This window comes from Kogia breviceps, chromosome 16, assembly GCF_026419965.1.
Source record: "Kogia breviceps isolate mKogBre1 chromosome 16, mKogBre1 haplotype 1, whole genome shotgun sequence".
Taxonomy (NCBI): domain Eukaryota; kingdom Metazoa; phylum Chordata; class Mammalia; order Artiodactyla; family Physeteridae; genus Kogia; species Kogia breviceps.
The window spans coordinates 78,683,230-78,699,633 of record NC_081325.1 but is presented as its reverse complement, the minus strand read 5'-3'; the positions used below and the strand labels follow the sequence as shown (position 1 = coordinate 78,699,633).

Sequence of the window (16,404 nt, the reverse complement as noted above, 5' to 3'; positions counted from 1 at the left end):
TCCTCGAGTCGCCACCCAGAGGACCCGCCACCCAGCAGCCCCCAGGCACACGCTGCCCACCGCACGCCCGTCGCCACCTCTCGCCGGGAGCCGACAAAAGCATGAGGTACAGAGAGACAAACAAAGAGACGTTTTATTAGCATCGTTACGGCAACGCGTCCCAGGAGGGGACGATCCTCAGCACACAGCCCACCGAGCTGCAAGCGATGAATCAGAGTGAAACAATTACTGTACACAGTGCAGACAAAGGATCACCCCAAACCTCCAACAGAAGACGGAAAATCAGTTTACAAGAAAGTAAATAAAAATAACACCCATTTTTCTATTTTAAAAAGTGCCAGATCTCGAGTGGCAGAGGGTGGAAAGCCCCAGGACCCAGCGCCCGGGAGCCCTGATGCTCCAGGGGCCGGGCCCGCCCTGGCTTCTAAAGCTTAACTTAAGCATCTCAGGTCTGCATCTTCTTAGGCCTGCCCTACGATCCTCGTTCCTACTGATTTCTTCGTGTCAGGCTCACAGCTACCAGCCTTCATCAAAGCATTAAGACCAGAGACTCTCCCTTTGTAAGGCTTACGTCTGAGTAAAGAGTGAAGAGACCAAACACCGGAATCTTAAAAAGCCAAACGAGAGCGGAGCCAGTGCCCATTTAGGAAAGCTCTCTTACCCCCCACCCCCTTTAGAGTCCTACTTTGGTAAATATTAACGTTTAACCAGTCGGCAAAATATTTAACCCAGTTAGCAAAATTAACACCGTCATTTCCATAGTTACTCTCTTGTGCATAGTAAATGTGGCCGGATGAACTTCACATTGGACGAAGCAGATGTGAAAACCAGTTTGCAAAAAAGGGTGCCCCCCTCGACAGCAATCTAAGCCCAGGGAACGGCCGAGGCCGTACAGCTGCTGCTGGCCCGCGGCGGGGGCGGGCAGCCGGCTAGATGGTCTGGTAGCCGGCGTGGCTCCTCTTCCGGCCGATAAGGTAGGCGATGAGGACGCTGAGGACCAGCCCCGCCAGGGCGCCGCCCACGGCGATGGGGATCAGCGTGCTGTCCTCGTCCAGCTGGCACTCCTCCGCTGCGGAGACAGAAGGCCCGCGCTGCCCACCTCCGCCCGCCGCCACCACGCCGGAGGCCGCTGCCCACGCGCTGCCACGGGGCGAGGCCTCGCCAGCGCTCTGCTCCAAGGGGGGCGTGGGCACACCCGCGGACGGGCTGGGGCGCGCGGAGGCCAGGTGGCGCGGCCAGGGGAACCGGCGCTAAAATCCCTCAGACTTGCAAAGGGTCCCCCGGCCGTCAGCTACGTGGACCACATCCTCGCCTACTCACCAGGCCCAAACTTGTCCCCGTCCACGTGGAACGCCTGGACCCACACTCTGAATATGTTGAGGAAGAAGGCCTCGGTGACCCGCACGCGCTCCTCGGCGTTACACTTATAGGAGTTTCCGGCGGTGGCCTGCAGCGCCCTCAGCGAGCTGTTGGTGGCCTTGAACGTGGGGTCTGCAAAGGCAGCGGGGGTGAGTGCCCGGGGGCACCCGCACAGGCATGCCGGTTTTGGGGGGGGGCGGGGTCCTACCTCTGGCGTCGGGCAGAGTCATAGTCAGCTGGACTCCCTGCAGGAAAACCCGGCTGGAACTTGCATTCTAAGGAGACGACGACAATCACACGGTCACCATCGGGCTGCGGGGGGGGGCACCCGGCGATACAGGTGACCTCCCGCGCCCGGAGCTTCAGAAGGAAACTGCAGAGCGCCCAGCCTATGAAAGGCAGCCTGTCGGACTCGGGAACATGAATTCTGATCAGCTTCTTACAAACCTCGTTACAGAATCAGACTCTGCTAAGATGCGGACTGAAGGAGCTACGTTCCAGAAAAGTCAACATTTAACTTCCTAGGAAAGTTGAACTTCATCAGGAGAAACCCAGCAGTTCACCTGCGGAGTGTACCCCGAACACCCACCAGGGAGGGGCTCTTCCGCTCTTCCCTTACTCGGCCCTTCCCGGCAGGTACGAAGAGCAGAGGGTGCAGAGACAGCTGCCCCCAGGACGGGCGGAGAACAGCACCTGAGGCCACGGATAAGCGCCAGGCGTCTGCTGACAGACGAGGGTGGGGCCCGAGGGTCCGGGAGGCGGGGCCGAGCGGGGGAGGCGGGGCCGAGCGGGGGAGGCGGGGCCGAGCGGGGGAGGCGGGGCCGAGCGGGGGAGGCGGGCGGGGCCGAGCGGGCCCTCACCATCGCAAACTGCAGCACCAGGAGCAGGTTCCCGCTGCGGAGCGCCAGGGTAACCAGCTGGGCTGTGCAGCTGCCCCCGAAGGTGGTCTTGTTGGGGTCGATGTTGAACTCTCTGGCCACCGTCTAGTGAGAAGAACCAAGAGGTCAGCTCCCCTCCCCCGGGCCCCGCGCTCCTGAGGGGACAGAGGCAGCCCAAAAGCAGCGGCTTCAAGGCCATGTTCATGTGAACCAAAACCAGAAGATAACATGACAAGTTCACACAGGGGCAGATTTCGGGATGCCAGACGGTCCTCCTGGTACTTCCGGCTGCTTTCTCGTCCCTGCAGCGGGGGGCGGCCCCCGTCTCCATCCCCAGACTCTCACCCTCAGGGAGAAACGTCATCTCAACGGAAGAGTAGAAAGACAAGCCGAGTGTCCGAGCAGTAAAGCGTCCAAGAAAATCCCACCACCTCCCAGGCCGGCACACCCGTCCTGTGGTGACAACACACGCTGAGGCTTTGGGGCCGCAGAACAGCCTGGGTCGGGAGACTCAACCCTGCCGTTGCAGAGACAGCGGCCCAGGCGGGATGGGGGCCCGGCCGGGCAGGCTGGGACACACAGCACCCGCGGCCCACCCCGGGAAGCCCGGTCCACAAGGCCCAGGCGGGGAAGGGCGCTGGCGGCCTACCGTGTTGCCCCTCGTGCTGTAGGTGATGTTCAGCTGCAGCCCCATGCTGGCCAGCAGGCAGGTCCCGTTGGCACCGCTCACGTTGTACCTGGACACCGAGGGGCTCTCGGGCACCGTCGGGGCAGGCGAGGGCCGGGCTGGCGCCGTCGGGGTGGGTGGCGAGGGCCCGTCTTGCTCACAGTGCGTCTCTGTGGGGACGTGGGGTGAGTCGTGCCGCCGCCTCGGGACCTCCAGGCAACCTGGACCCCGAGCCCACCCTGGGCCCCAGCTGACGCTCTCAAGGGGCCGGGCCCCGCCCCGCAGAACACGACCTCCAAGCCTCCAGGGAGACGCGGGCTAACTAACACTGCTCTGGAACCCTGGACGGGAGCAGGTCACCTCGGTGACGCTCGACCTGGGCCCGCTGGGAGCCCAGCCCCCCGCCTCCGCCTGCCTCCACATGCAGCTCCCACTGGACACCCTTCCACCTCAGCCTCGGGTGGCCCCTCGTCTGCAAGGACACCCTCCCTTGTAGCACAAACCTTCCCCCCGTGAGGTCAGAACAAAACCTCAACTCCATCCAGTGCTTTGGGGACCCAGGCCACTTGCAACGGCAACAATTCACATATATGTTCTCCGAGCTCCTGTGCCGGGCTGGAAATGGCCCCAGAGACAGCAGCAGAGCGTCCCGGAGTGCCTGGGCTCCGCGGGAACAGACGCCGGACACACACACCATCGCCAGCCCGGACCACCGGCGTGGCGCCCCCGGGAGAACGGCACCAGACGGCCCTACTGCTCAAGGATGGAGCCGAGACTCCATGCCCGGGGCCAGCCAACTGCTGTGGGTGCTCCTCCAGGGCGGGGGCCCGGCGGCAAGAGACACAATCAGGAGATGGGGGCGGCCCTGGCCGCATAGGTCCGACAGGGGAGGGCACAGGGCGCCCCCGGAGGACACACTGAGGGTACGCGTACGACCCCGTCCCTCAGAATCTGACCCGCCAGGACTGCTTACGACCAAAATTTACATTCAAAATCAAAGCTGACTGAGGCAAAAGCTGAAAAGTAACTGTACGTGTCCCACAGGGGCTGACGGGCCGGACACGCCTTCTCTGAAGGCTGGGAGCAGGGAGCCCAGGGGTGGCGGCAGGGGAGGAGGGGGGCGGGGCGGGGCTGCGCACCCTCCAGTGCCCTCCTCCCGGTTCGCAAGCTCACGCGCCCCGAAGGCCCCTGATGGTCTCCCAGCAGCTGCGGATACTCAGATAAACCTGCACGTCGCACTGACCAAGTTTCGAGGGGAAAGAGACGTTTTAGCATGGCCCGCACCTAAGCTGGACTGGGAGTGAGACTCAGGTTTCCAAGGAATGAAGACGTTAGTAAGACCAGACTGGGCAGGAGGTGAGACGTGTGATAAACTTCGCTGAAAAGCAATTTGTTTTGAGCTTCTCCCTCAGAAGAGCTGCCAAGAATCCACTCATCAAACATGAAAGCTGGAAAGATGGGTACACCGCGGTCCTCCGCCCGCCGGCCAGGCGGCTGTAGGGCCTGTCCCAACCTAGCTCTGCCGAGCGCGAGCGAGCGAGCAGCCGCAGGAATGGTGAGTGAGTGAGCACGGCTGTGTCCCAATAAAAGGCTGCTTATGATCAGTAAAACTTAATTGTATAGCATTTTCATGTGTTGTGAAACGTTATTTTTTAATGTTAATCTGTAAGCCAAACCACCATTTTTCGTCCTTGGCTGTGCAGAGCCCCGAGGCCCTGGCCAGCCCGGGGCCGCAGCCGGCCGCACGGAGGGCCGCGGGGTCAGCAGGCACCCCAGCTGCTCCCGAGCCGCCAGGGAAGGCTGCGGGGCAAGGCTCACACGCGGAGAACGCCGGTGGGGACGCCTCCCTCCCCGCAGGAAGTGACAGCGAGCTGAGCGGCAGGATGTGAGGAATCGCAGTGAGAAAACGACCCGCTCTAGCACAGGCCGCGGCTGGCGCCCGGAGCAGCGCTCGGCAGGCGCGTCCCGCGAGTCCCCGCGCTGCGCACACGGGCGAGCCGCCTCACTTCACAGGCGAGGAAGCAGGAGGTCGACTACCTCACCCGAGTCCACAGGGCTGGGCTGGTGGGCGCCCCCCGGGGCCGTGGTCTCCCTGAAAGGCTCCCCCACCCCTGCCCCGGGCTGCCCGAGCTGGACTGAGGTCAGGCGAGGTCTCTGTGTCGACACAGCGGCTTGAGCTGAAGCAGAGCCTACGACCCTAAGCCCGTCGGCTCTGTAACAAGGGAAGAGAGAGGGTCTGAACTGCTTTGCCCCTTTAGCCTGTTTCAATCCACCCTCACTGAAAGAGGTAACCTTCTCTGAAGACAGAGGGGCCGGGGCCAGCCCTCCGAAGACACGGAGGTGTCCCCGGGCACCCGTGGGGGCTGGGCCGGGGGCGGTCCTCACCCTCCCTGCTGAAGCTGCTGTTGGAGAGGTAGGCCTGAATGGTGGCGTCACGGAGCGTGATGGTCACGTTGTGCAGGTGGACCTGCCTGCTGCTCACACACCTGTACTTTGTATTTATGTCCGCCTTGATGTCGGTTACGGATTCCACAGTCTTGGTTTCTGCACGAAGAAAAAATCGATCTTTAACTCCTGGAAGTGCTTAGTTAGAAGCAATTTGAGATACTCCCCCGACCCAGTTTTCTCCACCCCATAATTGGTCCATATTGGTTCTTACCCTTGGAGCTCGAATTGGGGAAAATGCCTGTATCTGACAAGTTATAAACAAAACGCATCAGCTGGACACTGTAACGTGTTGCGTTTCTTGTGAAACTGAGGGTCAGCGTATGGCCTCTTCCAAAAGCGATCTCGAGACTGGAGTCAGAAGCATTTCCTTTGCCACAAGAGCTGCTATTTAATACTGCTGCACTGGCCGGCAGCTCAAAGGTCACGCTCTGGAACGAACACGACGACAGCGGAACCCAGTTAGGGTGTAGGTTACTGAAGGGGTGCGGAAACACCAAAGGTCTGACATACGCCCCGACCCCAGCTCCATCTCAGATGTCACCATTAATGCGTTCATTTTCAATAAAAACGAAAAACATGAAAGTCAGTATTACATGTCAAATAATAGACCAGAACGTAACTCAAGTGCAAGGCAAGGATGACCTAATTATTCACTAATTTAAAACTGTTCTTAACTAATATGATTTTAATTTACAAGAGAATTAAAACTACACTTATCTCAGTAAAGTGAAATAACTCACTTTGGGCTTCAGGATGAGCTGATACTTTTATCTGAAAAAAGCCATTACCTCGTGTTTGCCATAGAAAAATTTATTTAAAGAAGATGTCTTTCTAAACAAAGAGAAGAGGGAGTTTGCTGCAGAATTGTCTGAATTAACTATTATAAACAAAACAAACAACTACAAAACCACCAAAGCTCATCTCGATGAACCAGACTGGGTGAAGGACGACCTGTGGGAAGCTGTCCTAGCACTGTCCTGATGCAGAGACCACGCCTGTGACAAAGACACACTGTGTGAAGTGGGAAGGCACATGACAGCAAACGGATGTTCCCGTTTGTGTAACGCAATTAGTATATAATGAAACAATGTTTTAAAAAATCCAAACAAAAAGAAGTGAAGTAGAAATTAGAATAAAAGGTGCCTAGGGGACTTCCCTGGGGCTCCAGTGGTTAAAGACTTCGCCTTCCAGTGCAGGGAGTGCAGGTTCAATCCCTGGTTGGGGAGCTAAGATCCCACATGCCTTGTGGCCAAAAAACCAAGACATAAAACAGAAGCAATATTGTAAAAAATTCAATAAAGACTGTAAAAATGGTCCACGGTTAAAAAAAAATCTAAAAATAAATAAAAGGTGCTTGGACAAGTCTTTACAATTGGAGACATTTCTGTGGAATGAAGCTTTCCGTGCTTTCTTCTGTTCTGATAGAGACCACATTTATACCAGGACAGGGCCAATGAGCGTAGGAGGCCAGGCAGCTGGCGCGTCCAGGGGGCTCTGAAGAAGCCACTTGTCCTTCCAGCAGTCCTGGGCCCCCACTGCCCTCCAAGTGCCAGAAAACAGATACGGTGCCTTGGATGTGGAGATGGGTAAGGAAAAACACTGCTTCAACAAAGCACTGAAAACAAAATATAAGAGTATGTTTACAAGAACAAATGTTAAATGGAAAGAGAAAGTGAAAGGTCCACTAACAGGTAATTCGTGGAGGAAGAGGTAACAAAGAAATGCTGCTTATTTGTTAGGGATCTGGTAAATGCAGAAAGCCTTTCTCATCCTGCAGAGGCACAAAGCTGTTTTAACAAAACCAAAAGGGACATTCTAATCAAACTAGTACAGTGGCACTGCACCTCGAGCACCTGTTTACACACGATTCTTGGAGTGTAACAGTTTACCTAAAGCAGATTCGACAGATCAAAAAAGCTATAATCACAGAGCTGTACACCAGGCATAAAAAGAATATAAGAAAACTGAGTTACAGGGGATGGGTTAGTAAATTAGCACGATTAGCATAATGAAATACTACGTTGTGATTACAAAAGATAATCAAGAAGAAAACTGGAAAAATGCTCACAATAGTGAGCACAAACTAGTTTGTATACAACATGACTGCATCTTCAGTAGATAAAATGCATAGACTATTACAGGTACTAACAGCCTATGAGACACAGCAGTGTATAACATACAAGAAACACACACACACGTGTAAGACTGTCAAGGCAGGTTAAATTCTCACACACGCACACAAGCAAGGCATGCAGGGCCCTGGTGTTTCCTACCTTAGAACCATTCTTGGTGTCATAGCTGGTCAAGAAGGCAGCAGAGAAGTTGGCCATGATACAAGCTGTCCCACTGCCATCTTTCACCACAAACACAGCTGACGCACCATGCACGAGGCCTGTTAACTCCAGGAAAGACAGAAATGACCAAACACCTTTTAGAAAATTTTGGTTGTCTACAGCTGTGGCAATACAGTTGTTATTAGGAAAGCTACTTAAATCGCCGAAGAACTAGACACACAGATCCCGCAGGTGGGGCTCAGCTGGGCTTCTGTCCTCCCTGGAGACTGGTCTGCAAATGTTCTCTCTAAACCCATCCCATCAGTTTGCCAACCTGTCATTAGCTCGAAAAGCCGCAGACTCAAAGATCAGAGCTCTTTGCCCATTTCCAGAAGGTCCACAAAATACAGTAATTCCACTGGACCTGGACTTGGCTGTGTGACCTTAGGACAACACTCCGCGTCGGTAGGTAGCTCTGCCAAGTGCCTGAGGGAAGGGGCGGAAGGCAGCTGTCACAGGTACTCCAACCTGCGAGTGGCCACCGCTCTGAGCTAGTTCTCAGGGCCAGGGCCACACCCCAAAACCCCGAGCAGGCAGCTTAGCAGCAAATGCACTCCGATCTAAGTCACAGAAGGTTAAGTGACAGTCACACACCTTAGCACAGGGTTCTTTCACAGACGGGCAGGTGTCCTGACCACCCTAAAGCCAAGCAGCCACCAACCAGCACCGGGCACTGCCACACTCCCAGGAGCACACCTCCTTGCTTCTGCGGCTGAGGTGTCTGCACGCCCTTCGTCAAGCAGCGGCACATCTGGCTATGACGGCTCTAAGGGTACATGTGACCCAGGCAGCACGCTCCAAGGACAGCCAACTAGCTTTCATTCTGAAGTCCCTGTCGCTGACGTGATAAAATGACTCCAGGGAACCCAGTTCACTTCACCCTTGGGACCATCACCAAATAAAACCTTCAGAGCAACTACTACTTCAGCCTAAAGTGAACAGTATAGACAGAACCCCTGCATACCCCCCTGTAAGCCTCAGGTAAAGGAAATATCAAAATCTGTGCTCATAAAGAAAAACTGCTACAAATGAAGCAAACCAGGGCAGACAAGGAAAATTCTGTCTGTTGTGCTTCACAAATTTTAACCCCCACCTCGCCGAATACTGCAGCAAGATTCCACTAAAGTCATTTCCAATGAATGAACGTTCCTTTTAAAAACCTAGAGAAAATCCCACAACTAGTTTTTGACACAGTGAAGTTTTTTATTTTAATTAATTAATTTTTATTTTTTTGGCTGCGTTGGGTCTTCGTTGCTGCGCGCGGGCTTTCTCTAGTTGCGGCAAGCAGGGGCTACTCTTGGTCGCGGTGTGCGGGCTTCTCATTGCGGTGGCTTCTCTTATTGCGGAGCATAGGCTCTAGGCGTGTGGGCTTCAGTAGTTGTGGCTCATGGGCTCAGTGGTTGTGGCGCACGGGCTTAGTTGCTCCGCAGCATGTGGGATCTTCCCGGACCAGGGCTCGAACCTGTGTCCCCTGTACTGGCAGGCAGATTCTTAACCACTGTGCCACCAGGGAAGCCCTACAGTGAAGGTTTTTAAAGACATGTCTCTATGAGAGCGACGGAGTAAGTGCACAAGAGCTACAGAGATGCCAGCCAGGCAAACGCAGGCTCAACAGCAGAAGCAAAAGCCTGGGTGCTGAGGCCAGAGAAACGCCGGACACCGACCAGCTCACAGTGCACATGGGCGCCCCCAGACCTGAGCTGCCCCCAACGGCCTGGGCGCTGGTGCCACATGCTGTCACATGTGCCACGGCACAGCAGGTCAGTTGGCCACCTCCCACAGGGGCCTGCACAGACCAGCTCCTACCAAGCCATCCTCCTATAAAATAGGTCCCTAAGTCACAAAAAAAACGTTCTAGTGACTCAAAGCACTTAACTAGAAAACACTTCATAAATAACGTTTCAGTCAATTTTTTCATTTAGTAAACATGCTGAAAGTCTGAGCTTTCAAAGGACAACAAAGCAGTATTACTAAAACAAACTTAAAATAAGCATCAGGGACTTACCTGGCGGTCCAGTGGTTAGGACTCCATGCTTCCACTGCAGGGGGCACGGGTTCAATCCCTAGTCGGGGAACCAAGATCCCACATGCCGAAAGGCGCGGCCAAAACAACCCAGAAACACAAAACAAAACGCATCGGCAGCACTAGAGGCCCCCAAATTTTCCACTATTAAAACAAGAAACCAGAGCCAATTTTGGTCAAGAGAAAAATGTCTACAAGAGCATTACAACAAAAAACTGTAAGAGAAACACATATGCTAATAGTCAGAAATTAGTTTCTAACTCTATAAAAGACAACCACCATCTCAAATTCGCTAGGATGTTTGCAGTAATTTGGGGGGTGTCCCTCCCGAAAGTCAGAACCTGCACCACCGGTAGCTGCTCCTCTTCAGCACGCACGCCCCACTCACGCCAACCTCTCCCCAGGGGTCCCATGGAGGAGCGAGTCGCTTATTCCTTCAAAACACTCCCACCTGGAGACACTCCAGTCTCTAAAACAGGTGCAGCTGTGGGAGCACGCCTGCCTGAGATGAGAGACCTCAGTCTCTGACAGACTCCACCGCTAACTGACTGTAACCCCGGGCCCAGAGGAGCCACCACGCGCCTCGGTTTAGGCACCTGTGAGACGGAAACAAGCATCGAGGATGGTCAGAGCATCAAGTGAGCCAAAGCAAGGGGCGCGCTGGGTACAAGGCGTCAGCCTGCTTTCAGTGTTAGCTGTTACTATCAATGCGTTCAGTGCTACACGGCCCTCATCTATTGTGGAATCCTTGGTACCTGACACAGACCGTCAAATAAGCGTTCCATTTAACGAGCACGTGTAGTGCACCTTGCAGGTAACTATCAACCATCGTGACAACTTTAATAGGCGGACACTATGAAGATTTCCTTTCACAGATGTGGAGTCCAAAGCACAGAGAAGTTAACTACTGTGCTCGAGGTCACACAGCTAGTGATGGTGCAGAGCCAGATCTGGAACTGGGTCTGCTGAGTCACGGCATGTGCCCGCTGAGCCTGCCATGGGCCGGCGGCACAGGGAGGTCCACCCCTGAACCACACTTTCTCTCCAGCACTTGGTAAGCAAGTGAATATGCTTCAAATTATGACAGACTCGCTTCCATATGAAAGAAACTGCCATCTAGGGCAACAAGTCAATACATTCTTTGTTAAACTGTTTAATAGAAATCACTTTCTAATTTCTCTTGGCTCGATTTTCTTGAATCCAGTATTTTTATTCTTCTTAACCAGTGACACATAATCACCTGTGAAAATGTAAAGGAAAAAAAGAAAGACCAAGGCTCCATCCCAGACACGGAGCCACAGACTCTAGAGACCAGTATGCACGTTTCTGAACAGCTGATGTGCATGTGCAGTTAGGGACCGCCGTACATCCCTTCGTGTACACGCTGAGCACTTACTCTATGTGAGGCGCGAGGTAGGCTGTGACGCAAGGCAGACACAGGTGTGAAAATAATCGCAACACCGCAGAACCAAAGCTCCAGCAGAAGCATGTGCTGTACATGCACACAGTCCAGTCTTCCAGACGCAGAGAGGAGAAAGGACTAATACAGCCTGGGATGGACCTAACAATATAAATTCAAAATTATGGACCCAGAACATCTTGACCTCAAATCTGCTGAACAATTAGGTCGCCAACCTGGGTAACTGGCAAACTCCCACAAGCGAGGGTAATATTAATCGGTATAAAACATTTTTTCAAACTTCCTAAGCAACAGTTCTTCATTCGGAAAGGGGAAGGAGGTCATCCCGGTGACATCAACAGTCAAGAGCCCCATTATTCAATATACTTAATCATATGTATCAAGAAGTTTCAGTTCACACTTGTCTACACTTTCTACCAAGTATTAAAACACAAAGGAAACTTCACTTTCTAATTATCAAAGCAGGATGAATTTGTGACTTAGAAGTTGGAAATATTTTTAGAAAAGATGCTTTTTGGTGAAACTGTGCATTAAAATAGACTTTTTTAGAAGAAAGAAAAATTACCCACAGTCTCACCCCATCAATTGTCTTTAGTATTCTGTGTCCCCTTCCAGTGCTTGTGTACGTAAATACATATTCTGATGTACCTGTAAGTAATCACTCATGATTTTGTCTTTGGTGTTTTAAAACCTTGCAGCCAGGCAAGACAACCTCCCAGGGATGGTAGGAACGATCTGGTGTGAGAATGGGAAGAAGACAGGAAATAGTAAGGGTGGCGAGTGAACCCTCCCTGTCTCATTGCACCCAAGCCTCAAGCCACCCTGGTGCCATCACAGTTGTGAGGCTGTGTTCTGTTAGGCATCACACCCAGTTTCATAGTTTCAGAATGTATTGTTTAACGGTGAGGCTTAACTTGCAGTAAATAAAGGGGTCTGTGAGTAGGGAAACCCTTCAGACTGGTTATATTATGAGCTGTAGAACTGTTGCCATTTTTCTGTTCCCTAGTTGTGCCCATGAAAGAGGTGTGTCCAGGCTAAAGACTTAGGCTCAAATGGGGGAACAAGCAGCCAATCTCAGTTTGGTCTGACAGGTGAATTTTAGCAACTCCCTAAACTCAGCTTTTGTACGTGTAAGACTCTGAGTGATGCAGACAGTGATGGGAAAAACCTTTTAGAAAATAGAAGACAACTTACTGGTTACTCTGCTAATGTGATGGAAGTTGCCAACTGGAAAATGAATGAATGTAAAGAAAACCAATGCAGCTGGATTGTGTGCCACAAGTTTATTATTCAATTAATATTCTGTGGTTTGAAAAAAATAATAATAATAAAATAAAATAAAATAGACTTTTTTTTTTTTTTCCCCGGTACGCGGGCCTCTCACTGTTGCGGCCTCTCCCGTTGCGGAGCACAGGCTCCGGACGCACAGGCTCAGCGGCCATGGCTCATGGGCCTAGCCGCTCCAAGCCTAGACATTATTTTAAACAGACCTAAATACAAGCTCTTAATAGACCTTTTTTAAAACTTGGATTTTTAACTGAATATAAAACTTAAGGGCTTCGCTGGTGGCGCAGTGGTTGAGAGTCCGCCTGCCGATGCAGGGGACACGGGTTCGTGCCCCGGTCCGGGAAGATCCCACATGCCATGGAGCGGCTGGGCCCGTGAGCCGTGGACATGAGCCTGCGCGTCCGGAGCCTGTGCTCCGCAACGGGAGAGGCCGCAACAGTGAGAGGCCCGCGTACCGCAAAAACAAACAAACAAATAAAAACAAAAAAACCCCCAAAACTTAAAAGATATGATGGAATGGACATTAAAAGGCTAATTATGGGAACTCCCTGGCGGTCCAGTGGTTAGGACTCTGCACTTCTACTGCTGGGGGCCCGGGTTCAATCCCTGATCAGGGAACTAAGATCATGCAAGCCTCGTGGCATGGCCAAAAAAAAAAAAAGAAGAGAAAAAGCGAATTGCATGCATGATACTCCAAGCTATCAGTGTAGGGAAGTATGGATTTTTCTCTTCATTCAGGTGAGTTTTTAAAACATGAAACAAAATGTGAGAGTCCTAACACACGCGAGCTCTTCTAATAAAGAACAATGAGACGCCTTGACACTACAAGACTTGTCCCACCAGGTCCTCTCAAAACTCATGACACCTGCTAGGGAGAGCAAGGCTCCGGGTTTGCGGCTGGAATAAGGTCACCCCTTGCACTGGTCCTGCAGCTCAAAGAACTCATTTTACGCAATAGGCAAAACAAAATCCTGCAACCAAAATTCATTCTGTCACAATAAAAGAACTTCAGAGTAGATACTTAGAGAATTCCCGGCAGGTACTTGGGAGACTGCTTCTGTGTCTGCTGAACTCAAGGGAGCGCCCACCAGTGAGCTCCGGTACCTCTTTTCAGTTCCTGGCACTTTAATCTTCCCGTATCATGGGGACCAGGTGAGAAAGTGCCAGAGAGAGAGCTCTCAGTAGCCATAAAAATCAAACCACGCAGTGATTCTTGTTTAAGTCAGCACAATTCCTTTCTCCTTAGAACAGATAAGTGACAACAAAATTCCTCAATGGATAAAACACCGGCGCCCACGGACAGCTCCCGAGTTCCCTGGGTCCAGAGCACACGCACGCGCGCGCGCACACACACACACACACACACACACACGCAGCGCTCCTGACGACTCACTAGAAATGGAGACCACCCTTGGGAGGCCAGGCCTAGCCCCCCTCTCCTTCTGTCCACTGTGGGCTCCCCGAAACTCTCAAGGGCAACTTTAAGTCATTATAACGTAATTAAAATTCACAACGACATAAACACACGCGTCAGCGCTCCGTGCCATGCTGCTGGGGGCGAAGGTTAAAAGCCCGAAGGACGAACTCTAAAGGCCGGGGTCCCCGCCCGCCCTATTCTCCTGCACGGACATGCGCGTCGGGCGCAAACCGAGGCCCACGCGGTCCCGCGTCTCCGGCTGCAGCCGCACGCAGCCCCCCGGGGCCACCCGTGCCCCCAAATAAGGGCGCGAACCACGCCGCTCAGAAACCACCAAGTCACTGTCGACTGGCCCCACAACCCGAGGTCTGGGACCCGAAGGCTGCGCCGGGCCCTCCCTCCCTCGTCCACTTCTGAGCACCTGGCCCGACCCCTCCCCCCGCAGCTCCCGGCCCCCGAGCAGCCCCCCGCCCCTCACGCCGCCCCACATCCCTCTGGGCCCGCGCAGCACCGCACACCTGCCCGACCCTCCCCCCGCAGCCCCTGAGCCCTGAGCCCTCCGCCCCAGCCCGGCCTCTCACCGAACAGCAGCAGGGTCAGCAGCAGCCATCGCTGGGCGCCGCCGGGGGCCGCCATGGGCGCGAGCGGGAGTCGGGCGGGGTCGGGGGCGGGCGGGCCGGGGTCTGACCCGGCCGGCGTGTGGGCAGCTGGTCCCGCTGTTGCGCCCGCTGCAGCAAACAAACCCCACGACCGGCGGCGTCTGTCACGTGAAGCAGCGCCGCGCCCGCGCCGTCACGTGACCCCCGCGCATCTCGCGAGAGTGAGAGAGCTCAGGCGTGTTCCCTGCGCCCGCCTCGCAAGTTACCTGGACCTGACACGTGACCGCGACGCCACGTGATTCGGGTCTCGCCTCCGACCCCAGCCCGGTCTCCGGCCGGCGGAAGCGGAAGGCGGGCGGTGGGCGCAGCTGATCACCTCCTTGCTGGGCCTCTGGGTCCCGCCTGGGGCTGTCGGATGAAAAGAGGGGTTTGGACCGGACGTGCGGCTCTCCGCCGCGGGCCGAGGGTGGGAGTCCCACGGCGGCCGCCCCACGGGAGACGAGAGGGCGTTTCCGCAGGGACGCCGATGCTAACGCGTCTCTCGGCCTCGGGGCCGGTGGAGAATCCGGGCTGGGGGGTAGGAAGGAGAGGGATGTGAACACGCGTACTGAGTGTTACCCCTCGTGCTAGAAAAACACAAGGCACAGGATGTAAAGCTAGACACAATCTTGGTTGAAGGGGCTTCAGAGGGTTCGGTGGCTCCCGGCTGTCACCCCGTCCTAGAGGCCGTGGGGGACTGGGCGGCCTCTGCCCGGAAAGTTTAGAAAGGCCCCAAGCTACCCAGGGAATGAAATCGCAGCCTCGCTGCTTCCAGAACCTTCCTGAAGTGCCTCTCACTCACTCCCCAGTTCCTGATTTGCTTCTAGGCTCTGCCCGGTTCTTCTCTTTTCTCAACTGCTGCCTGCGCTCTGGCCACACCGGCCCTTTGCAGAGAGAGGTGACGTCCTCCTGCCCTGCTGCTTCGCTGAGCACTTCCAACCCCACCTCTTGGGGAAACGTGCCTCCAGTTCACCTTCAGTGCAGGTGTGTTGGTTACTACGTGTCATAGGCTTTGATGTTTGTGACTTTTGTTGTTGTTGTCCTTATATTTGTTTGCATTTTGTAGATTTTGTCTTCTTCCTTGTTGTTATTTCTTCCTGTCCAGTTTCCCTTCCCTTCCCCGCCATCTTCTAACACAATCAGCTGAAAAAGTCATGACACTGAAGGATTTCAAGTAAAAGGGAAGCAAAGAGGCTGAGGGAGCCCCAGGCTCGTTAGGTTTTGTCGACTGAAGAAAAAAGAACAACCCACAATATGAAAGTTGAGAGCTATGTTTTATTCAGGGATCGTTCTTAGGACTTCAAGCCGGGGCATCTCAACCCCGAGAAAACTGCTCTGAGGGGGGAGCCAGGATATATAGGAGTTTTTGCAACGAAGGGCAGGTAGTCGGAATGTCAAAAGATTATCGTTAATTAAGGAAAACCAGATATCTCAAGTTAAGGAATTTAGCGCTTTTCTATATGCATGGAAAGATGCAGGAGTCTGGGCTCACTGAAATCATTCCTTTGATCTGCACCTCAGCTCTCTGGGGCCAGTGTCCTGTGCTTTCTCATCCTGAGTCCCCTCGGGGCTCACCGTCTGGGGTGGTTGCAATGTGATGACTCCTCGATGGCAGGCATTCCTTGTCTCCTTCGTGAGTTTTCTCAGGCTGCGGGGTGGGGAGTGGGTGCAGTTACTGGTGACTGCTGGCTGCAGCGTCCTTCCTTACTGACATGGCAGGCAACACTCTTAGTCCGCAGGTTGCGCAGCTCTTTGGGGCAGAAATCTACCGTTACTACAGAGTTGATTTGCTGATGTCTTGTTTAGGTGTTTAGGCATCTTTCTGGATTTTTTGTTTGTTGCTGTTCCAAATGGGGGAGAGTCTAAGCAGAATCCCATTTAAGAGAAGTGCTGTCCATTGAAGTGTGCCGTGGGAAAGAGGAGGTGCTGGATCT

The 16,404-nt window shown here is 53.8% G+C and overlaps 1 protein-coding gene across 4 annotated transcripts; it reads right to left on the bottom strand.

The window, feature by feature from the left end:
- Nucleotides 1-115: 115 nt before the first annotated feature.
- LAMP1 (lysosomal associated membrane protein 1) lies at nt 116-14,714 on the bottom strand. 4 transcript variants are annotated; one of them, XM_067016949.1, is made up of 10 exons: nt 8,280-9,202; nt 7,960-8,111; nt 7,626-7,744; nt 5,564-5,780; nt 5,290-5,448; nt 2,887-3,074; nt 2,220-2,342; nt 1,568-1,634; nt 1,321-1,491; nt 116-1,069 (listed from the first exon to the last, which is right to left on the bottom strand). In XM_067016949.1, the coding sequence occupies exons 2-10, from the start codon at nt 7,964-7,966 to the stop codon at nt 930-932; spliced, it is 1,191 nt and encodes a 396-aa protein (XP_066873050.1). In that variant the 5' UTR covers nt 7,967-8,111; nt 8,280-9,202; the 3' UTR covers nt 116-929. The 4 variants fall into 4 exon arrangements, with proteins under 4 accessions (XP_066873050.1, XP_066873052.1, XP_058897757.1 ...); XM_067016951.1 differs by having other exon boundaries at nt 8,382-8,566; XM_059041774.2 differs by lacking the exons at nt 7,960-8,111; nt 8,280-9,202 and adding an exon at nt 14,414-14,714.
- Between the last annotated feature and the right edge of the window lie 1,690 nt (nt 14,715-16,404).

Excerpts from the sequence above, each read along its gene's own strand:
- LAMP1 (XM_059041774.2), bottom strand. The coding sequence starts at position 14,468 with ATGGCGGCCCCCGGCGGCGCCCAGCGATGGCTGCTGCTGACCCTGCTG. Across the intron at positions 7,745-14,413 it reads GCTGACCCTGCTGCTGTTCG|GCCTCGTGCATGGTGCGTCA; the intron begins GTGAGAGGCCGG and ends TGGAGTTAACAG. Across the intron at positions 5,449-5,563 it reads CCCCAATTCGAGCTCCAAGG|AAACCAAGACTGTGGAATCC; the intron begins GTAAGAACCAAT and ends TTCTTCGTGCAG.